The sequence below is a fragment of the Chanos chanos genome, chromosome 6 (genome assembly GCF_902362185.1).
Source record: "Chanos chanos chromosome 6, fChaCha1.1, whole genome shotgun sequence".
NCBI lineage: Eukaryota > Metazoa > Chordata > Actinopteri > Gonorynchiformes > Chanidae > Chanos > Chanos chanos.
In genome coordinates this window covers 14,948,184-14,966,199 of record NC_044500.1, presented here as the reverse complement: position 1 = coordinate 14,966,199, position 18,016 = coordinate 14,948,184, and the positions used below count along the sequence as shown (strand labels likewise).

The window sequence follows — 18,016 nt, the reverse complement described above, 5'->3', positions numbered from 1 at the left end:
TCGGAGTAAAGCTTAGGCAGTCAAGTAGAAAATTGATTTCATCATCAAGCAACAAGGTTTCAAATATTTAAAAGGAGCAAATAAATAGTAGCAAAATTATTCAGTTCAGCACTGTTTGAGAGATCTAATTTTGTGATATAGGTGCCGCCTGTGAAGAAGACTGCCTGAGATAGGAAGCCTTAGTGTGTGTGTGTGTGTGTGTCTGTGTGTGTCTGTCTGTCTGTCTGTGTCTGTATCAATGTCTGAGTGTCTGTTTGAGAGTAGGTCTAGGTGTGGAGTTGGTGGGGTGTGGGCATTTCTGTGTATAGATGTCTACTTGTGAATGTGTATATGAGCAGCCCTCCTGAAAATTCTTTTATATTCATGTCTTAAGCACAGCATGTGGTCTTTAAAGTACTGAGGTGAACATTGTAGTTATTTTTGTCACATAAACATCATTTTGAGAGAGCGGACAAAACTTCAACATAAGACAGTTATTAGTAATGCGTCTGTTTTATACTTTTTTATGTTTAGACATGTAGAGTTATTTTATAACAAACAAACTGAGATTGGATAAGTCCATGTTTACCAAGTGTAAGTACTGAGAACATGATGGCATTATACATGTCTGTCTCTCCTTCTTCAGGATGTGAATGTATGGTGAATGAATCCGACAATGAGAGATGTATTAGTGACTGAAAGGGCTTAAATATCCACTCTCGCTGTGTGGTTATGTGTGTGCGTGTGTGTGTGTGTATGTGAGAGAGAGAGAGAGAGAGAGAGAGAAAGAGAGTAAGTGAGAGAGAGAGGGAGGAGAGAGAGAGAGAGAGAGAAGGAGAGAGAGATTATTTTTTGTATGTGCAGATGTATGTTCTTTAATTTGGACACATACTGTGCGTCTATAAATCTGTGTGTTTGAGTACTATATGGAAAGTCAGGATAAGTATTATTATTGTAGATGGCTCTAGTCTTGCCCTGTTGTGAGTAGAGCCTGCTGATTGGCTGTAATGGATACCTCTGGCACTGCCTCCTTCTGTTTCAGTTTGCCAAGCTGCATTCGTTTGACCCTCATGTGTCTGATGCTGAGTCCATACCACACTGGTTGTCTGTGTACAGTGAGATCACAGACTGATGACTCACTTACTGCTGCTCTGTGTTTCCCTCTTCAAATGACTTCTGCTACTCTGAAACTTTACTTTATGATATTGAGACTATGTAAAGTGGTCCATTACAACTCTTTGAAATTGAGGAAAAATCTAGCAGAGGCCTCAAACACAGAAGTCTGACATGTTATTTCATCATAATATTTTATTTATTTCTTTTCTTTGGTTATGGGGTGAATTGACAGGCTGATTTATCTGAAATCACACTGAACATATTTTTTTGTTTGTCAGATTTCATGTTCTTTACATCAGCACACATGTTTACACAGTACAGTACTATGTTAGTAATATGTTAGTTTAATGTATAAGCTATGGGATGCTCATTAGTGGCAACACCGAAAATGTATGGATCAGTCAGTGTGGATCTGAACTGTTGTCTCCTCCATATATGTATATGAATCCTAGGTGCCTTAGTGTGTACATTTTTTTAGGTGTGTGTATTTGTTTGTGTGTTAGTGCATGCCTAGACAGTGTGTTTTAATGTGTGTGTGTGTGTTTGTGAATCCAGACAGCATGTGTGTGTTTGTGTGTGTGAACCCAGACAGCGTGTGTTATTTGTGTGTGTGTGTGTGTGTGTGTGTGTGTGTGTGCGCATGTGTATGTGTGTATGTGTGTGCATGCACGCATTCATGTATGTGTGTGACTGTTTGTGTGAACCCAAACAGAGTATGTGTATTTGTGTGTCTGTTAGTGTGAGCCTAGACAGTAGAGCTTGCTAGAACTGGGCATGTCGCCATGGCACTCTACATCCTCTCCCAGTCTCACCTTACAGACTGTCTCTGCCCAGTCCTACATCAGCTGGAGCTCCGTCAGCTTACCCCATGCTGTCTCCTTCACTGCTATTAAGAATTCATGAGGCCGCTCACTGATACTGGACACTACAATAAACTCACTACATTCTGCTCAGGAGGCTCTTTTCACTCCTCTGCATTCAGCTATGGAGATGCTCATCATTAAAATGCATTCTTTTTTTTAAAGGTAATAGTGCACACTGCACTGTATTAGATTTGTGAAGAAATGCTATATATAGTTATGTTCTGTTAATTTTCATCTGTGCAACTATCTTCATCGTTCTACATTGCTTTGTGTTTAATTGTCAGGAAGCACAAGGCTTTTTCCCTAAAGAGAAATGACATTATTTAAAATACTATCCTCAGTAGAAACTGCATAACTGAGGAGACACTATAGCTCTAATGGGGTTTTATGATGGAGAAAATTTTACATATTGTTATTGTGTTGCTTTGATGGTGCATCTAAATGGGATTTAATTGGGAGAAATGCCAAGTTTTTCTGCTTCTCGCCCATCATGGTCTGGGATCTAATCATACTTCACTGCAATGTACAGAAAGACGCTGATGTCCTTTTTGGGTTTGTTCACCATGGGATTTCCTGCTGAGAATGTGCATTTCTTTCTCTTCTGTCATCAGTTTTAACCATAAGTGTAATGAAATGCCTTTTCCAAGATTTCAGAATAAGAGAGACAGAGAAATATATACACTATGTCTGATGTAATAGACATACATGGTTCTCATCTTTTTATTCTCAGAGTTGCATATTTCTGTCGTAGTGTAGAATGACAGTCACATACATTTTCTTCCTCTGAAATGCTAAACAGCTCCAACAAATTCAAATTGGTTTCCCGTAATCATATCTGAAATGGACTGATTGTCACATGTGAAGATGGGATGTGTGTTGAGGGTGGGAACAGATTGAGGACTTTGGGAACTGCAGCCTCCAGATGGACAGGGGTAAGATGACAAGTAAGGGGTGCTCTTTGTCAGATGAACACCTATGAGTCTGTTGGAGTGACCACTTTGTCTGTTTCAAAAGAGGAGAGAGTGACCATCTGTTATCCCTTGGGTCTGGGGTTCTGCCTGGTAACATTTGTGTCATGTATCCAAGTAGGAGCATATGTAACATATGTAACATGCTAAAGCAAACCTTAGATTCGAAATCACAAAACATCACAAATTTAAGTCTGCAGTTAATGAAATAAATGTATGACAAGGTTTGTGTCTTTAAAGCCCTCATTTTACCAAACTAACTTTTCTAGATAATTAGTAGCATAAATATATAAATAAGTCAAATATGTGCCGTTTGAAAATCAGCAGAATTTCTTCTTAAGCAACAGCCCATGGAGCTAGTGGATGTGTGCTGTCTAGTTTTTGGCCTGCTCAGCCACTTGTCATTTAATGCTGTCTGTATGCTGCCCTCATCGCTCTGTAGTGCATGTCGCTCCGTAGTGACCTTCACCAAACGGAGGCTGGCATTCAATTACAGATCTGTCAATGGTCTTCCAGCCGAGTGGCCCGGTGTCCTTGAAAAAGCATCTCTGCTCTGCTTGCCATTTGATGTCCTATTCATGGTGTGTCCCTATGCCCCTACTGGCAATAGCCCACAGTGCTTCTCTGTACGGTTTTCATCTTGTACATTTTCTCTATTACGCTATGTTATTAACCTTAGAATTTCGCAAATATCATGTAGCAAAAATGTCATGAAGAAGTCATCCTACTTCAAAAGGTCAGTTTTACTAAATCCATCAGCAGCTACTAAAATAATTTGTGTTTGCGAAAAACAGAACCATATCCTGTGATGGGTAATTTGCAGGACTGGCTTACCATTTACTGTCTGACTTTGCATGAGGTAGAGGTCTGCAGCCATGGACCTGATTAGTTATACAAAGTACAAAATGGTCAGCCAGTGTCCACGGATGGTTACCCTCTGCAAGATAAGTGTTTTACTGAGTATGTAGGTGCTGCTGTTCTAAATAATTACTGAGTCATCTACTGAAATTTGGACAGTGTTGTAACAGTTATTGCTGTATTTTAATTTCACTATGATGGTGCTGAATTGTCTTTAAAGAGTTTTTCCTCAGTATTTTGGCTTATAGCATAGTCTAAATGAACACTGGTGTGGCCCATATGTTAAATAGTTAAATATTCACCAACAGAGGAATATTCCATTTACTACATTTCCATCTAGATAGCATAATCAATTCGAGATTGAAGTAGGCTGAACATGCACCCTGTTGTGTTTGAGATCATTATGCTTTTTAGAATCAGTGCTGAGTTATTCAATATAGCATGTTTTGTATTGATTGGTTGATAGGCATAAAATGAAGTGTAAAATACAATTTATTTCTGAAATAAAGGCAATACAATATGCATACGAATTACACTGAAAACTCTGTGTTTGGCTATAGCTTCACTGATGAATACTCATGAACTTTCTGAGGTTTCTTGAGGAAGAGTGGGTGAAGTGATGTAGATACGGAAGTCTAAAGGAAAAACATCAGCTATGATCACCTTTTGTCACCCTTGGGGGGGGGGTTCTCCTAGTGGAATTCTGATAGGCATCCTCCACCTCCTGACCAGGGTGATTGCATAGTCAGAATCCTTACCTTCCAAATCTGACGTCGATAGGGTGTCTGGTGACAGGGGCAAGACTCAATAAACCATTAGCCCATAATCAGACCCTTGCATGCCAACAGTGCATGGCTGTCATGGTGAGATGCTGCTGGGCTTTATTGGAAAGTACCTTTGGCAGACCTCTGTATGATTGCGCCTCTCTATATTGGGGTTGCACTGCTTGCCATGATAGGTCTACTAAAGGTGGCCTAAACACTAGTTACCCAGATCCCTTCTGGATAGGTTTCTGCACCTATCGGGACATTCCACTACTGCAGTTAAAGAAGATAATACCCCTTAGAGAGGCAACATCAGGACTGCCCTCATTCCTAGTGACCTGAAGTACCACAACATCAATGCAATGAGTGAAACCCCTGGATTGTTGATTATGTGAAGAAGAAAGGCAGCAGCGATACACCCCCTTCGGGAGAGGGTACCAGCCAGGAGAGAAGCATCAACATGGTGTTGGGCTTGCAACAAAAAACTTACTGCCCAATTTAAGTGAAACACCTGTGGGAATAATCAAAAGGCTTATGTACACTGAAAAAAGGCAATATGCCGCTCTGGCCTGTGCCTGTCCACCTACTTTGCCATCCAAAAATGAGGTAAAGCATTGCTTTTACCAAGAAGTGGGAAAGGCCCACCGTATCCCTAACAACAATAAGATCTTTCTGCTCAGGATCTCAATGCCAAGTGAGTGGGGAAGACCATTTTTATATGAAGTGGTCTATTTGACAAAAAGTTGGCTCTGGCAACTCGGATGACTCAGAGCACTTGACCATCAGTTTTCTAACAGGAAAAAAACCCATATAAAATTTCCAGGATGCACCTGACAAGTGCTGGACTGTACGACAATATGATGCTCTGACATCAAGAACATGATTATCGCTCATGCAGTAAGAGGTTCTGACTGTTTGGACTTATCAGTGTATGATCATGGGCAAGTTTATAGAGACAGTATGGCTCTTTGCTCATCTTCTTAAATTGACAAGAATGAACAATGCTGAAGTGCAAACAACCTTTAATGTCTTCATGCTCTGCGTAGAGGATCCTAATGATATCACATAGGTGTTTTTTTTTAATATAAACCTCAACTTAAAAACCAAAAGAACAGTTTACTTGGCCATTTGCATTAGTGTTCTCTGTTATGGTCATGAGACATGGACCTTGTACTTGGAGGTACCTCCATCCTGAATGCTTCCATATCAAATTCCCTGGCAATGAACTGCTGTTATTCTGTGCCCCATTTTGAAATGCTGCTAAGTACAAACTGGAGAAGTAAAGAAACCATGATAATGAACCATTAATCATACTGGGTTAGCCCTATCATTAAAATGTTATGGATTGGCTCCCATGGAAAATTTTTTTGGTCAGTTACAGCTCATAGAGTGCTCGTTGTAAGGCAAGAAAAAAGGTACAAGAGGCAACCCTAAACATCCCTGAAGATATGTAGAATCCAGCATGTAAAACTGGAAAATGCTGTCACTTATGTTCTGTATGTAGGTGTATGTCTGCCAGGAAAAACTGCATGCCAACATGGTTACAAGGGCTCCAGATGAGAGGCCTGGGTATAAGTGCTACACAGGCCATACATACCTTGTTTAGCAGAACATCTGGCTCCTATGTTAGACTTTAGACACACCGAGGTTCACCAATGAGGCAAAAATTGCAGTTATTGCCATACAAAAACAGGATACCTTAGAATGGTCCATTACCATGAATACCATGCACTGGTGTGAGATGCAAAGCAAAACAGATATACTGCTGAATGCATGTCAATTGTTGGCCATGAGAAGGCATCTTCATCAAGGCCAGCCTGTTGTGAAAAATCATATGTTCAGATGAATCACCCTTCACTAATCTCAACAAGTGAATGAATGCACGTGTGGCACGCTTCAAAGGACGCTTAAAGGTCTTTTCTCCCTTGGAGAATGGTTCTGGTGGTTCTACTTCTATTACTGTGTGAAATGTGTTTTCCTGAGATGGTCTGGGACCAATCAAACCCTTAGAGGGTAAGGTAAACACTAATAGATACAGAGCCATTATGCTTGATCACCTTCAGCCCATGGTGAAGCTTTACTCTTCTAATTGAAGTGGTTTCTTGCAGGACGAAACTGCCTACATCCACTGGACACAAGAGGACATTGAAAAGCTGACATGATAACGCTGTAAAGCATATGCCATGAATGTCTCAGAATGTCTGGAGGCTAATGATGGCCCAGTGCCCTTTAAAATACTTGTTAGTGTTAGTTACGTTGGTGTCTTCTTTAGTTTGACTATAATGTGTTAATGCTGTAAGAAAGACTTACGCTTCCTAAAAGGTTACATTTATTTTAGTACTCTCTATTTTTTTTTTTTCATCAAAAATGGAAAACAATGGAAGATAGAAGAAATGGTTATGTTCTTGCATGGGTCTAGTTTAGCATTTTATAGAATCTAATCAAAAATTCTGGGACTTAAATACATGTTCACAAATTTGTAAACTAAATGTTTCATAGTTTCTCTAGTTTTCCCTGGTGATAATAAAATGCACGCATGAAGAATTGTATAATTTGTAGACATGTACAATTTGAAGAGGGAGTCATGGTCAGGGCTGGCTGTAATTTTTATGCAATTTGTCTCATTTAACTATAATTTATTACTCTTTCAGAAGTATGACACTGCTCTCTAAACATGGCCAATATAAAGATTCTCTCTCTGTTTAAATATGAGTCCTTAGAGGGCTGGAGCTTGGCCGTGTCCTTGATTTGCTGGTAGGCCTAGTGTGGTTTAGCATTTGATTCAAGAGAGTATACTGTTTATCCTTTTTCATTAAGTAAAGAGGTCCATAAACAATGGCTTTGGACAATATGTCATGAAACTCAATGCGCAGTGGCTCAAAACGGGAATGTTAGCTAAAGGATCCTTGTTTTTAGTAAGCCAGTCAAAAACATATGAACAGATACCTTAGATACAGCATAGCAGCCTGTGCTATATCAGTGTTTGTATGACTGGCACATACAGAGTAAATGTGTTCCCCTCTTAACCTTATAAAACCAGCTGGGTCGCTGTATTTCCATTAAGTAAATGAAAACAGCACTAGTAGTGACCTGGGTTGTACTGATATTCCCCTTGTTATGATCTCATAAAGGGATTGCAGAGTTATTAGCCAGGCAGTATATTATGCCCGGCCTGTGTAGTAATTCCTCAGCTCAGTCCCATGCAGGCAGCTTGAGCTCTTCTCATGCTAACCAGCTTGTGAGAGGGATCTATTTGAACAGACGTCCTTACTCCATGCAGCCTTCCCTACCTACTTAACTTTTATTAAAACATTTTTTTTTTTTTGCCTTTGTGTGGGGATAGACCAATACAATACTAATTTAGTTATTTATAACACCTCCATGAAATGTCTTAAAAAATACATACTTAAGTAATTTTTTACATAGTTCAGATCAGAGATTGCAAATGAAATTTCTATGTGTTATTTATACTGGTCAAAGTGAGGGCAATTTCTGTTTACATTTACAGAGTCAGTGATGGATGTATGTATAGATGTTGAGGTGTTCATGTGACTATGTTGTGTTGCTGGGAGCGGGAGCAGACAAAAGTGGATTATGAGCTGGATGCCTGTAATGACTGCCACATGAGCTGAGCTGTGTGGGGTCAAAGTGTTCATGTCCCCCTGATTGCTTCCTTAATTATGACTCCACAGGAAAGTCTCTGTGAAGTTCTCCTGACAAGAGCAATGGGGCTTTAGAACACTTCTTGTTCTGTCCGGTGGCGGTCCCAAAGTGGCCCAGTGCAATGCCTGTGCAATAATAATAATACAATTCTATCATGTTACGAGTGTCTGAGTTCTTAAGAGTGACACATGGTTATTGTTTTAAAACTCCTAAAACAATCAAAACAAACAAGTGCTCAGTTAAATTTAGCAAAACACTTGCTCTGACCAACTTCATCTCTGGTCCTGGGACCTGTTCAAACCCAAACGGAGAACTGGATCCTCTTGACCCACATCTATGTGAGCGTGTTTATCTCTGAAATGCTCTTACTTCAGGCAAGAGGCCTTAAGCTCCTTCCATGCTGGTCATGTGCAGAGTCTAGTGAGTTGATGTGTATGCATGGACCCTTGTTGGCGTTTCCTCAGAGCTAAGCTTCTGAAACACTTTTTTGCACTCTTTTCACACTCAAAAAAGCAGAATGGATTCCAAGGGGTACAGGCCGTGACTAGGGGAGCATGGCTCCACTTTAGAAAAAGTGTAATTTGATTAAATCTGCTCTGTTTCAGTCCAAAAGCTGTGCTGGCTAAATCGAATAAAGTGGATTAACTCTTCCGCTGGATAAAGCGGATTAAACTGGTAAACACAATCACTAACTGATGCATAGGATCACTTGGGGAGTTGACTGCAGAGGTAAAGAACATTTTAATAGAAAAAAAAACCAAACAAACAAAAAAAAAAAAAGAGAGAAAAGAACGTGGCCATGAATTAAACTGCTTTTCATTTTTCATAATATTTTCCATTAACATTGGTTTTTTTTTTTTTTTTTTTTAAGTTTTCTTTTGATGTCTTACTCTGATCTTTGAAACAGTGTTTCCACACAATCCTGAGGTAGTGCAGATTGCAACATCAGCATGTCTTTTGATCCCTGAGGTGATTTTCCCCTTCACTGAGGCGCTGCGGCCATGCTAACTGTGATAGAAGGGAAAGTACTCAACGAGAGTAGTGGAGCCAACAGGGGGAAAATCCATCCCCTTAGTATATTTTCTGCTGAGGCAGTTCCAGTGACCTTTACTATTCCGATAGGTCACTCATAGGCAAGTGATGTGCTTGCGCATTGATTGCTAAAAACTCTGGCTCCTTTATTGTAAAAGCCATCCAAGTGTGAATTGGCTGAGATCAATGAGCGGAGCGGATGAGCTGCTTGTCATCTCATTACCGCTGAAGAACTTTCACCTGCAGGTTCTCGATTAAGACAACAAGCTGGTCTTAGTGACAACACTCGAAACACTGCGGAAAGGATGTACATCCTCTATCAAGAGTAAGGATGATTGAATAAGATTAAGGACATTCCTTCATTTTTATGTGTCCTGCTTGTTTTATTATATTGCATTGTTTTGATGCGAGCACTTGTCCATGAAACAGCTGTCAGGATTAGGAAGTGAAAAGAAGTGATTGATTTCAGGCCCTCAAACTAAAGAGTGTGAATTTTAAGATTTCTCTTTAATTGTCTTCAGGTGCCCACGGAGTAAGAGAGGAGCCCCAGTTTGTGACAGCCCGTGCTGGGGAAAGTGTAGTTCTGGGATGTGATGTGAGCCACCCACTCAACGGCCAGCAGACTCCCTACGTGGTGGAGTGGTTTAAGTTTGGTGTGCCTATTCCCTTTTTCATCAACTTCCGCTTCTATCCTCCTCATGTGGACCCCGAGTACGCTGGTGAGAACTCAGTTCCTGATTCACTATTAAATTTGAGATTGCTGTTTAGATTTAAATACCATTCAAATTAGATTATGAGATTATAAGTGTTATTAAAATGTTGTTTTAGGATCCTTATGAGCCCCTTTAAATTGGGCTATGCAAAAACAATGTGCTTAATCACAACACATTCAGTCTTTCAAGCCTGAGGTGTTGTTTTTGTTGTTTCATTTATTTTGTCATGAATTCCAATGTACATATGTGCATCTGTACATATGTACATGAATCAGAGCCTATTTTGTTTTAATGTGCTAATAAGATGTGATTTGCAGCCCAGATAATGTGTTTAGCCATAACCCTCTTACCACCGCTAGCATTGTGCACAGTTCTGTTACACATGCATTACAACACTTCAGTTACTAAACACCTGCTGCTACATGTCTGGAAAAAAACTGCCCATTGTCAGCATTATAGATCATGCACCTACTCTCTGTAACATGGGATGCATGATAGCTCTAGTCAGCTACCTTCATGCTAATGACAAGTGGATAAGGGTGCACCTAATTGTTTAATAGGCACGGTGGTGTACCTGTGCAAATTGAAAAACTCATGCTGCTGTCCCCTGTTGACAAAGGCACGCACTCAATACATGGTGTTGTGACAAGCTCTTACGTGATTTCTCATAAGCAGTCAGTCTTTTAGATAATGACAGTAATCCATGGGGTTTGAGATTCAGGGTGGTGGAAAGACAGACGGAGGGAGGCACAAGGAGAACCAGCCTTATCTATTGTCGAGATAAGATTGGCTGCAGAAGTAAAAAGGCACAATTTACCACCAGGCCAGCCTAATGAAGGAAAAAAGAGAAGAGACACCATGAAACTTTATTAGATGCTCCCGTGGGGAGAACAGGCAGTTTTAATAGGATGATCCTCTCTGTAAATGCAAATGAGTGTCTGGAGTCTAAAGCAGGCCTGCAGCACAGAACTGAATTGCCTCACTGATATACATCTTTATACTGCAATTCCCATAAATACAGATTTCACAGATCCCATACATAATTGATACTGGAGAGGGGGGGGGGGGGGGGGGGGGGGAGTAAATGAACGATCATTTGGCTATTTGGCCGCTGCTGCTTCATCGCATTTTAAATTAGATATGAGGTTTCATGTTCAATTTCAGCACCCCTGCAATGTGGCTGCACTGTCTCCTGTGATTACAAGTGCAGTACCACAGCGTAATCTGCAGTGCTACACAAGGTTCTCGTCTTGGACTCTGTGAGGATGCTTGTGCTATTAGCGCTTATGTTTGACATGCAGGTCGTGTAAACCTCTGTCCTATTCCATGAAGAGGCTGTATGGTGGAATGCTAATGGTCTGATTGCTTTTGTTCTGCTTTTAATTCAGTTACTCCCATGCTTCGAGTCGTATGTACAGAGGTTGTATACTGAGCTCATATCCTTCCCTCAGTCAGCAATAGCGTGAGAGAAGTTATACTCAATAAGCAGGTGAATAGTTCGGCTGGATCACTTAAGTCTACTTTAGTGCTGGAATGTTCTCCGAAATAGATAAGACATGACACTAGATTATGCAGTGATTGCCTAAAATCGGGAATCTTTTTGCTCTGCTTAGAGAATGTCTTTCATTTCCTGTTAGACTGAGTGAGAGAGCCATCTCTAACCTTCCTGCCAATGCTTGCTCTCCACAGTACTCTATCATGAACACAAAAATAGATTTGACTTCTGAAGCCCTGATTTTTCTTTTGTGTTTTTTTTTTTTCTTTTTTTTTTTTACAGCACAACTGCAGCCTCTCTCTCCTGCTCTCTGTCTTGCTCTCTCTCTCTCTCTCTGTGTATATATATATATATATATGCGCTATTGATTTTCTGCTCTCCAAACCTGCAGTTTCCTTTTGCAGGTATGGCTATGATCCCAAAGCTATGATATCTTTTGCTCTGTACACAGCAGCATGAAGTATGGAAGCTAGCTGCAGTGTCAATACAATTGCTGGAATTTTGGAGACAGTTGACCCTGCTAGCTCTACAAGTATAACCTCTTAAGTTTAGCAAGCGTTTAATCCCAAGAAAATCTTCAGAGAGGGAAATAAGAGATTGTATCTTGGTGGTTGTTAGAGCATGCCAGGTCAATGCAGTGTGTTCTGTGAGCAGTCAGAATGGCTCAGTGGTCAGAGGCATACAATGCTCAATTTCTATATGTATAAAAAAATTCACTCATTTCCTTGACTTTCCTCTTTTTATGTGGTTCTAAGCTCCTCAGAAAAAAAAAAAAAGAAAAAAGAAACATGTAACGTTTCCTTCAGAGCTGCGACACAGAGTTCACTGAGTGCAGAACACGTTTCATTTGATAGTGTGGGAGGCTTTGCAGCAGACAGGAAAAGATTGCTTTTTGCGAGAAATGCAGCACATTGATCCTCATGATGCGAGCAGCTTTGGCTTCAGTCATTTGCAAGCATTCCAAGAGGCTGTCAGGTAGATCTGAAAACGCTTTGATTCAGATGCGGTTTACTTTCACTGGAGTTCTTCTGAGGGAATAGTACATCATCCACGGTCCACTTAAAATGTTAATTGAGGCTAGTAGGTGATTAGTAATATCATAAATTGATACTGTGTAACCTGATATAAAAACTTGTTTTATGAACACATTAAAGAATGAAGTAGGCATCATTTCTTCCTCCCCCCTACTGTTCAGTGGTAATTATATTACTTGTCTATGAGGGAAAAGCAATTACTACTAATACATCTACAAATGCAGATATGTGTTGGTGTTCTTATTTAAGATCTTGTATATAAACGTTATATTCCAGTTCTTACACAAAAAAAACATAGTCACGATTCACAGCATAGCAATAAATCTGACTCATTTTTGTTAACACCTTAGTGCCTTCCTAGTCATACAACAACCTTACTGTGGAACTTGATCTGAGAAGACAAGTTTCCCTTTTCATGAATGATTGGTAATGTGATCTTGTCTAACTCTTGGGTTCTGTTTCACAGAGCTGGTCCATGTGAAAGCAGACAGACAGACTGAATGTGTGTGTGTGTGTGTGTGTGTGTGTGTGTTTGCTTCTCCTCCTGCAGGCAGAGCCAGTTTACATGGCAAGGCCTCTCTGCAGATTGACCAGGTGCGCTCAGAGGACCAAGGCTGGTACGAGTGCCGAGTTCTTATGCTGGAACAGCAGTACGACACCTTCCACAACGGTAGCTGGGTGCACCTCACGGTTAACGGTGAGTCTTACCACCTGTGCAAGAGAATACTAGGGCTGCCCCCAAACCAAAGATTTTCCTAGTCAACTAGGAGTCGTTAGTTCAAGACAGAAGTCGACTAGTCCTTGCTCGTTTATGATATTATTTCACTTAGCCAATTTGAATATATATGTTTTGGGGCATCAGAAAATGGTTTGAGTTCCAGGGCTGAGAAAGAATGTTAGGAAACATCGGTTAACACTGTGCTACATTACAGAGAAATACGAGACAGTAATACTTAGCCTTTAGAATATAAATTTTACAAGCGTACACACGAAGTGAGCCGTCTGTTAGTGACAATGCTAATGGCAAAAGCTCACTTTCGTAACTACCTAATGCATTCAAACACTTAAAAAAGGACAATATCCAGTTTGTTTTCTTAAAAACTGTATTTACACCGTGGTAGGCCTAAAGTATAGGGACTGAAGTATCTTAGCGACAGCGACACCCAACGAGTTCTCCCAGGCTGCCACACATTTAGGCCATTAATTATTTAACATAACGGAATAATTAAAGTTAGGATACTTACATGTTTCAGATGATAAGTCATGTTTGTTCGATGGAGTATTAGGGCCAGATTGAGGAAAAAAAATTCTGAGATTTTGAGAACAAGGTCGGAATATTAGGGGAATAAAGTCGTAATTTAGAAAAAAAGTCATAATATTACAAGAATAAAGTTGTAATTTAATGAGAATAAAGTCGTGACATTTCAAGAAAAAAGTAGTAACATTACAACTTTTTTCTTGAAATTCTCGTAATATTGTGGATCTTTTTCTTATAATGTTACGACTTTATTCTTGTAATATTTCAGCCTCGTTCTTGAAATCTCAGAATTTTTTTCCCTCAGTGTGGCCCTAACACTCCATATGTGTGAGGCTGATGAATGAAGGGCGAATCTTTGCATGCAGAGTTTGCATGTCGCCTTCTTGGGGTCGTCCTTTATATGCTTGTAATGATCCCACACTTTGGATGATTTCCTGCTCAACATAGTCTAATAACTTTTTAATGACAAGGCGCAGTTCCCAAATGGAGTTTTAGGTTTTTTGTTTTTTCTCCTGAGACTAACCGACCAATGAAAACTTGGTTGACTAAAACTCTTCTCATGGACTAACGGTTTGGTTGACTATTAGGGGGCAGCCCTGGAGAATACACACCTTCATTCTATCTTATACAATATACAATAGTGCTCTTATGATAATATTCTGAAACATAACTTATGATGTGTCATATATTTAATGTATTCCCAATACTCATTACTCTAGTCATATTTGATTTGCTAACGGTCATCACTGTGAAACTGCTAAATCTTGGCCCCAAGAGTGGAAGTATGCAGTAGTAAATCTAAAGGGACCCTGCAGAAAAATCAACCACGTACTGATAACTTTGTGCACGCATCAAAGACTGTTGAAAATAGAAAATTGATTGGAGTCTTTCAACGCGGTCCGGTCTGGAAAGTTTCTCTGCTAGGCTGAAAAGCAAACTGATGACGGGACAAAAAAAAAAATGCACATTTGCATTTTCTCTCAGAGTGCCTGCCTTTTAAGGTTATTTTATGGAACAAGGATGCAATTTGATACTTCTGAGGATCTTAACGGTCTGAAGCCATTGCTAATGATGAACGGCATTGAATTGCTTGAGTGTTCTCGAATCTTTATTTATTTATTTGTTTATTTTTTGCGATGTGGATTGTAATGGTAATGCAGATGTGTGTGCTGAGATGTCTCACCACCATATCATGCTCTGTGTGCATTCTGGGATATTGAATATGTCTAATGCGTCTGTGTGTTCTTATGCCTGGGGTTATCATCATACTTTCAGACACGTGCGTGTGTGTGTGTGTGTGTGTGTGTGTGTGTGTGTGTGTCTCACTGCTCTCCCTAGGGCTCCCTACTCTCTGCAGGAGAGGGTCTAACAGGCATTCCTCTATGGGGACTGCGCTATTCTCTCTACTCTGTTTCTCCACCCTCTCTGCCTCCTAATGTTTAATGGATGTCTTTTGTTGGTGGAGAAAGACGGCTAATAAGCTCTCGATTTTCCATTTATACAGACTATCAGCAGCGCATCTTCCCTGGCTGGTGCTCAGCAAAACAGGATGGCTCTGAGTCATTCTCACTATTAATGGCTGACTGAGTGTGTACAAATAGTGGATAATGCCCGTGAAGGGTTAGGAAAAAAAAAAAAAACAGTCATTTTTGTGTCTCCACATATTACAGTTATTTCAATGAATTTTGCTCTGTTGAGCTACTACCAAAGCATCAGCTGTATGAATGATTTTTTTATAATAGTAATGTGTGATGCACTCAGCTGGTGTGCTGTAGTGTCAAATAAACCATATTATTGAAGTCAGTGTAGTACCTGAAATTTTCATTCATTTTATTTAGATACACCTTTGTAGCCAGCGTAAAGAGTCTAATTTAGACTAGCTCTGGATTCTGTGTCCCTCTCTTTCCTTTTGAACATCATATTTTTGCCTGCTATATTATTTATAGTCAGGGTCTTGGGCTGCTCAAAATGTATTATCTCCTCTTTGGTAAGTGTTTGCGTTTTATTAGATGATGAATTTAATATAATCCATTAAGACAATATGTAAACTATCATGATTCACAGGTCTGTAATCATTGCTTGAGGTCATTTTCCAGAGGCCCTCAGTAGCATATTAATAGCACTGCAAAGCCGCTACGGGCTTTGGGGGAGTGCTGACAGAGCAGATTAATTTTAACACCAGAATGTTTTGTATTCTGCCTGCAAAATGCACAAAAGGCAACGGGACTTCAAAATCTCCCTGTTCATCAGTTTACAAGTATGAGCTGCTTAGAGACAAAGAGATTGTGTGTGTGTGTGTATGTGTAGAGAGAGAGAGAGAGAGAGAGAGCGGAAAAGAGAGAAATGAAATAATGTATATTGAAAAACATTTTTAATGATTTTTAATTTTTTTTTTGCTGGTGTTTTTCTCAAAAGCTTCAAGTCAATATTTATAGAATTAAGAATGGTTAGTTGTTATTTCTTGGACATCTATTGGCCCTGGACAACTTTGTTACTCTTCTTGATTGTAGAGACACACCCACTTATTGATTTACCCACATAAAGAATGTGGCTGAGCTTCGAACGCTCAGAGGTTGCAGAAAACAGATTCTATACCTTCTACTCCTATAAAACAGCATATACCTCAATGTCTCACTAATACTGGTCTTAACCCTCTGCTTGCCTTCTAACTTGCATTTCTCTCATCTCTATGTGCGGCCAGAGGGGGTCAACCAGTATAACACCGTGACACCAAGATCCTTTTGTTTCTGTAGATTTCAGTCCCAATTACAATGTGCTTTCTGCTTTGCCTTTCTTATGTGCTGCTATAACATTTCCAGTTTAATACTGTGGTTGGGTTTTTCATTTAGTTGTGTTCACAATCCGTCATTAAGTTTCACAGCACTTGATGTTGATTTTCCTGCAGTAACATTCTGGAGGTGCTGTTTTCTGAGAGAGGGATATAATTAGCACATAAGCAGACGCTGTGCCGTCAGCCTTTAGAATGCAGTGAATATTTGCTCTCTAAACATATGCCTGCTAGGTGAGGCTCATGCATATTCTAATCTGAAAGTGATGACACAAGGAAGGATGTTTAAGAGGCATATTTAGTATTGTTCACCATGGCCCAGATTGTTGGAGAAGCTCAACAATGATAATGAATGACCCTGTCATCTTTGGCTGGTGGTGGAAAGCCCACAGTGACTGTTGCAGGGATGAGGGATGCATTACTTGCATGTGCTGTGCGTGTGTGTGCGTGTGTGCGTGTGTGCGTGTGTGTGTGTGTGTGTGTGTGTGCTTTTGGCCCTGGGTAAATGAGTTCACTGTCTGCTACTCTAGAGTCAGGCTTTTTTTTCCTGAAATGTCACCTAGGCAGCTGCGAGACCAGAGAGAGTGAGAGTGAGAGAGAGGGAGGGAGAGGGAGAGGGAGAGTGAACATCTGTGCACGGTTTAATGCCTTCCTTTGCTGGCGCCATGCACAAAGCTCTCATGGGCTGCCTTGTTTCCATTCATGGTCAGCCCCTTAGTTCTCTCATTCATGCCCCCCCCCCCCCGCCCCCCACACACACACACGCGAACACGCACACACTTCTTTAGTGCTCTTTGTAGGTACTTATCAGTAAGTACTCGCTATTAAAACAGATCAAGAATTGTGATTTTGCATAGTGCCAGTATCATTTTCATAACATTTGACACTCTTTGCATGTGCACGGTTACCTTCAGACAGGAGAGACAGCTAGGGTCAGTCTCACACTATACGAAGATATGAGAAGTGCAAACTTGAAATGAAATTGATACCCATCCCGGTTATGCACATGACATAAGTTCTAGTTCATTTTGCTAGTTTCTGTAGTGTTGCCAAAACATTGGCTCCTACACTGAATTATCATGCAGTTCTCTTGACACTTCCAAATGCTTCTTTGTTGGGGCAGGTGCTCTCTGAGTTTCACTGAACCAGAGGAGGCTGACAGCACCTGTTTCCTGGGCCTGGCAGCATTAGCATACGATTGTGTATGGGTTCAGTGTGGGCAGCTGTCCTCTTCCTGCCCTGAGGGGTGTGTGGGATCTCTCCCTGCCTAGACATAGCAGGTGTCAGATGGGCAGTTGATGGAGAACTGAGACAGTGGAACCACTGTGAAAGCAGCTCAGGGTATCACACAGACCCATTCAATAAACCATCTAACTGGCATTATGCTCATATCTCAGCTCATTACCCATCAGTGCTGTAGAAAGTAAATCCACAGCACGTAGGAAGCGGTTTAAAGACCTCAGAGAGGGATGGAGGCCATTAGTG

General features: G+C 40.5%; 1 protein-coding gene across 1 annotated transcript in view; it reads left to right on the top strand.

Annotated features, from left to right (window-relative positions):
• igsf9ba (immunoglobulin superfamily, member 9Ba) overlaps positions 1-18,016 on the top strand; it is a 40,896-nt gene that overhangs the window by 1,645 nt on the left and 21,235 nt on the right. Inside the window, exons 2-3 of the mRNA XM_030777846.1 lie at positions 9,765-9,962; positions 13,036-13,182. Of these exons, the coding sequence (XP_030633706.1) occupies positions 9,765-9,962; positions 13,036-13,182 (345 nt within the window). The remainder of the gene's footprint in view (positions 1-9,764; positions 9,963-13,035; positions 13,183-18,016) is intronic.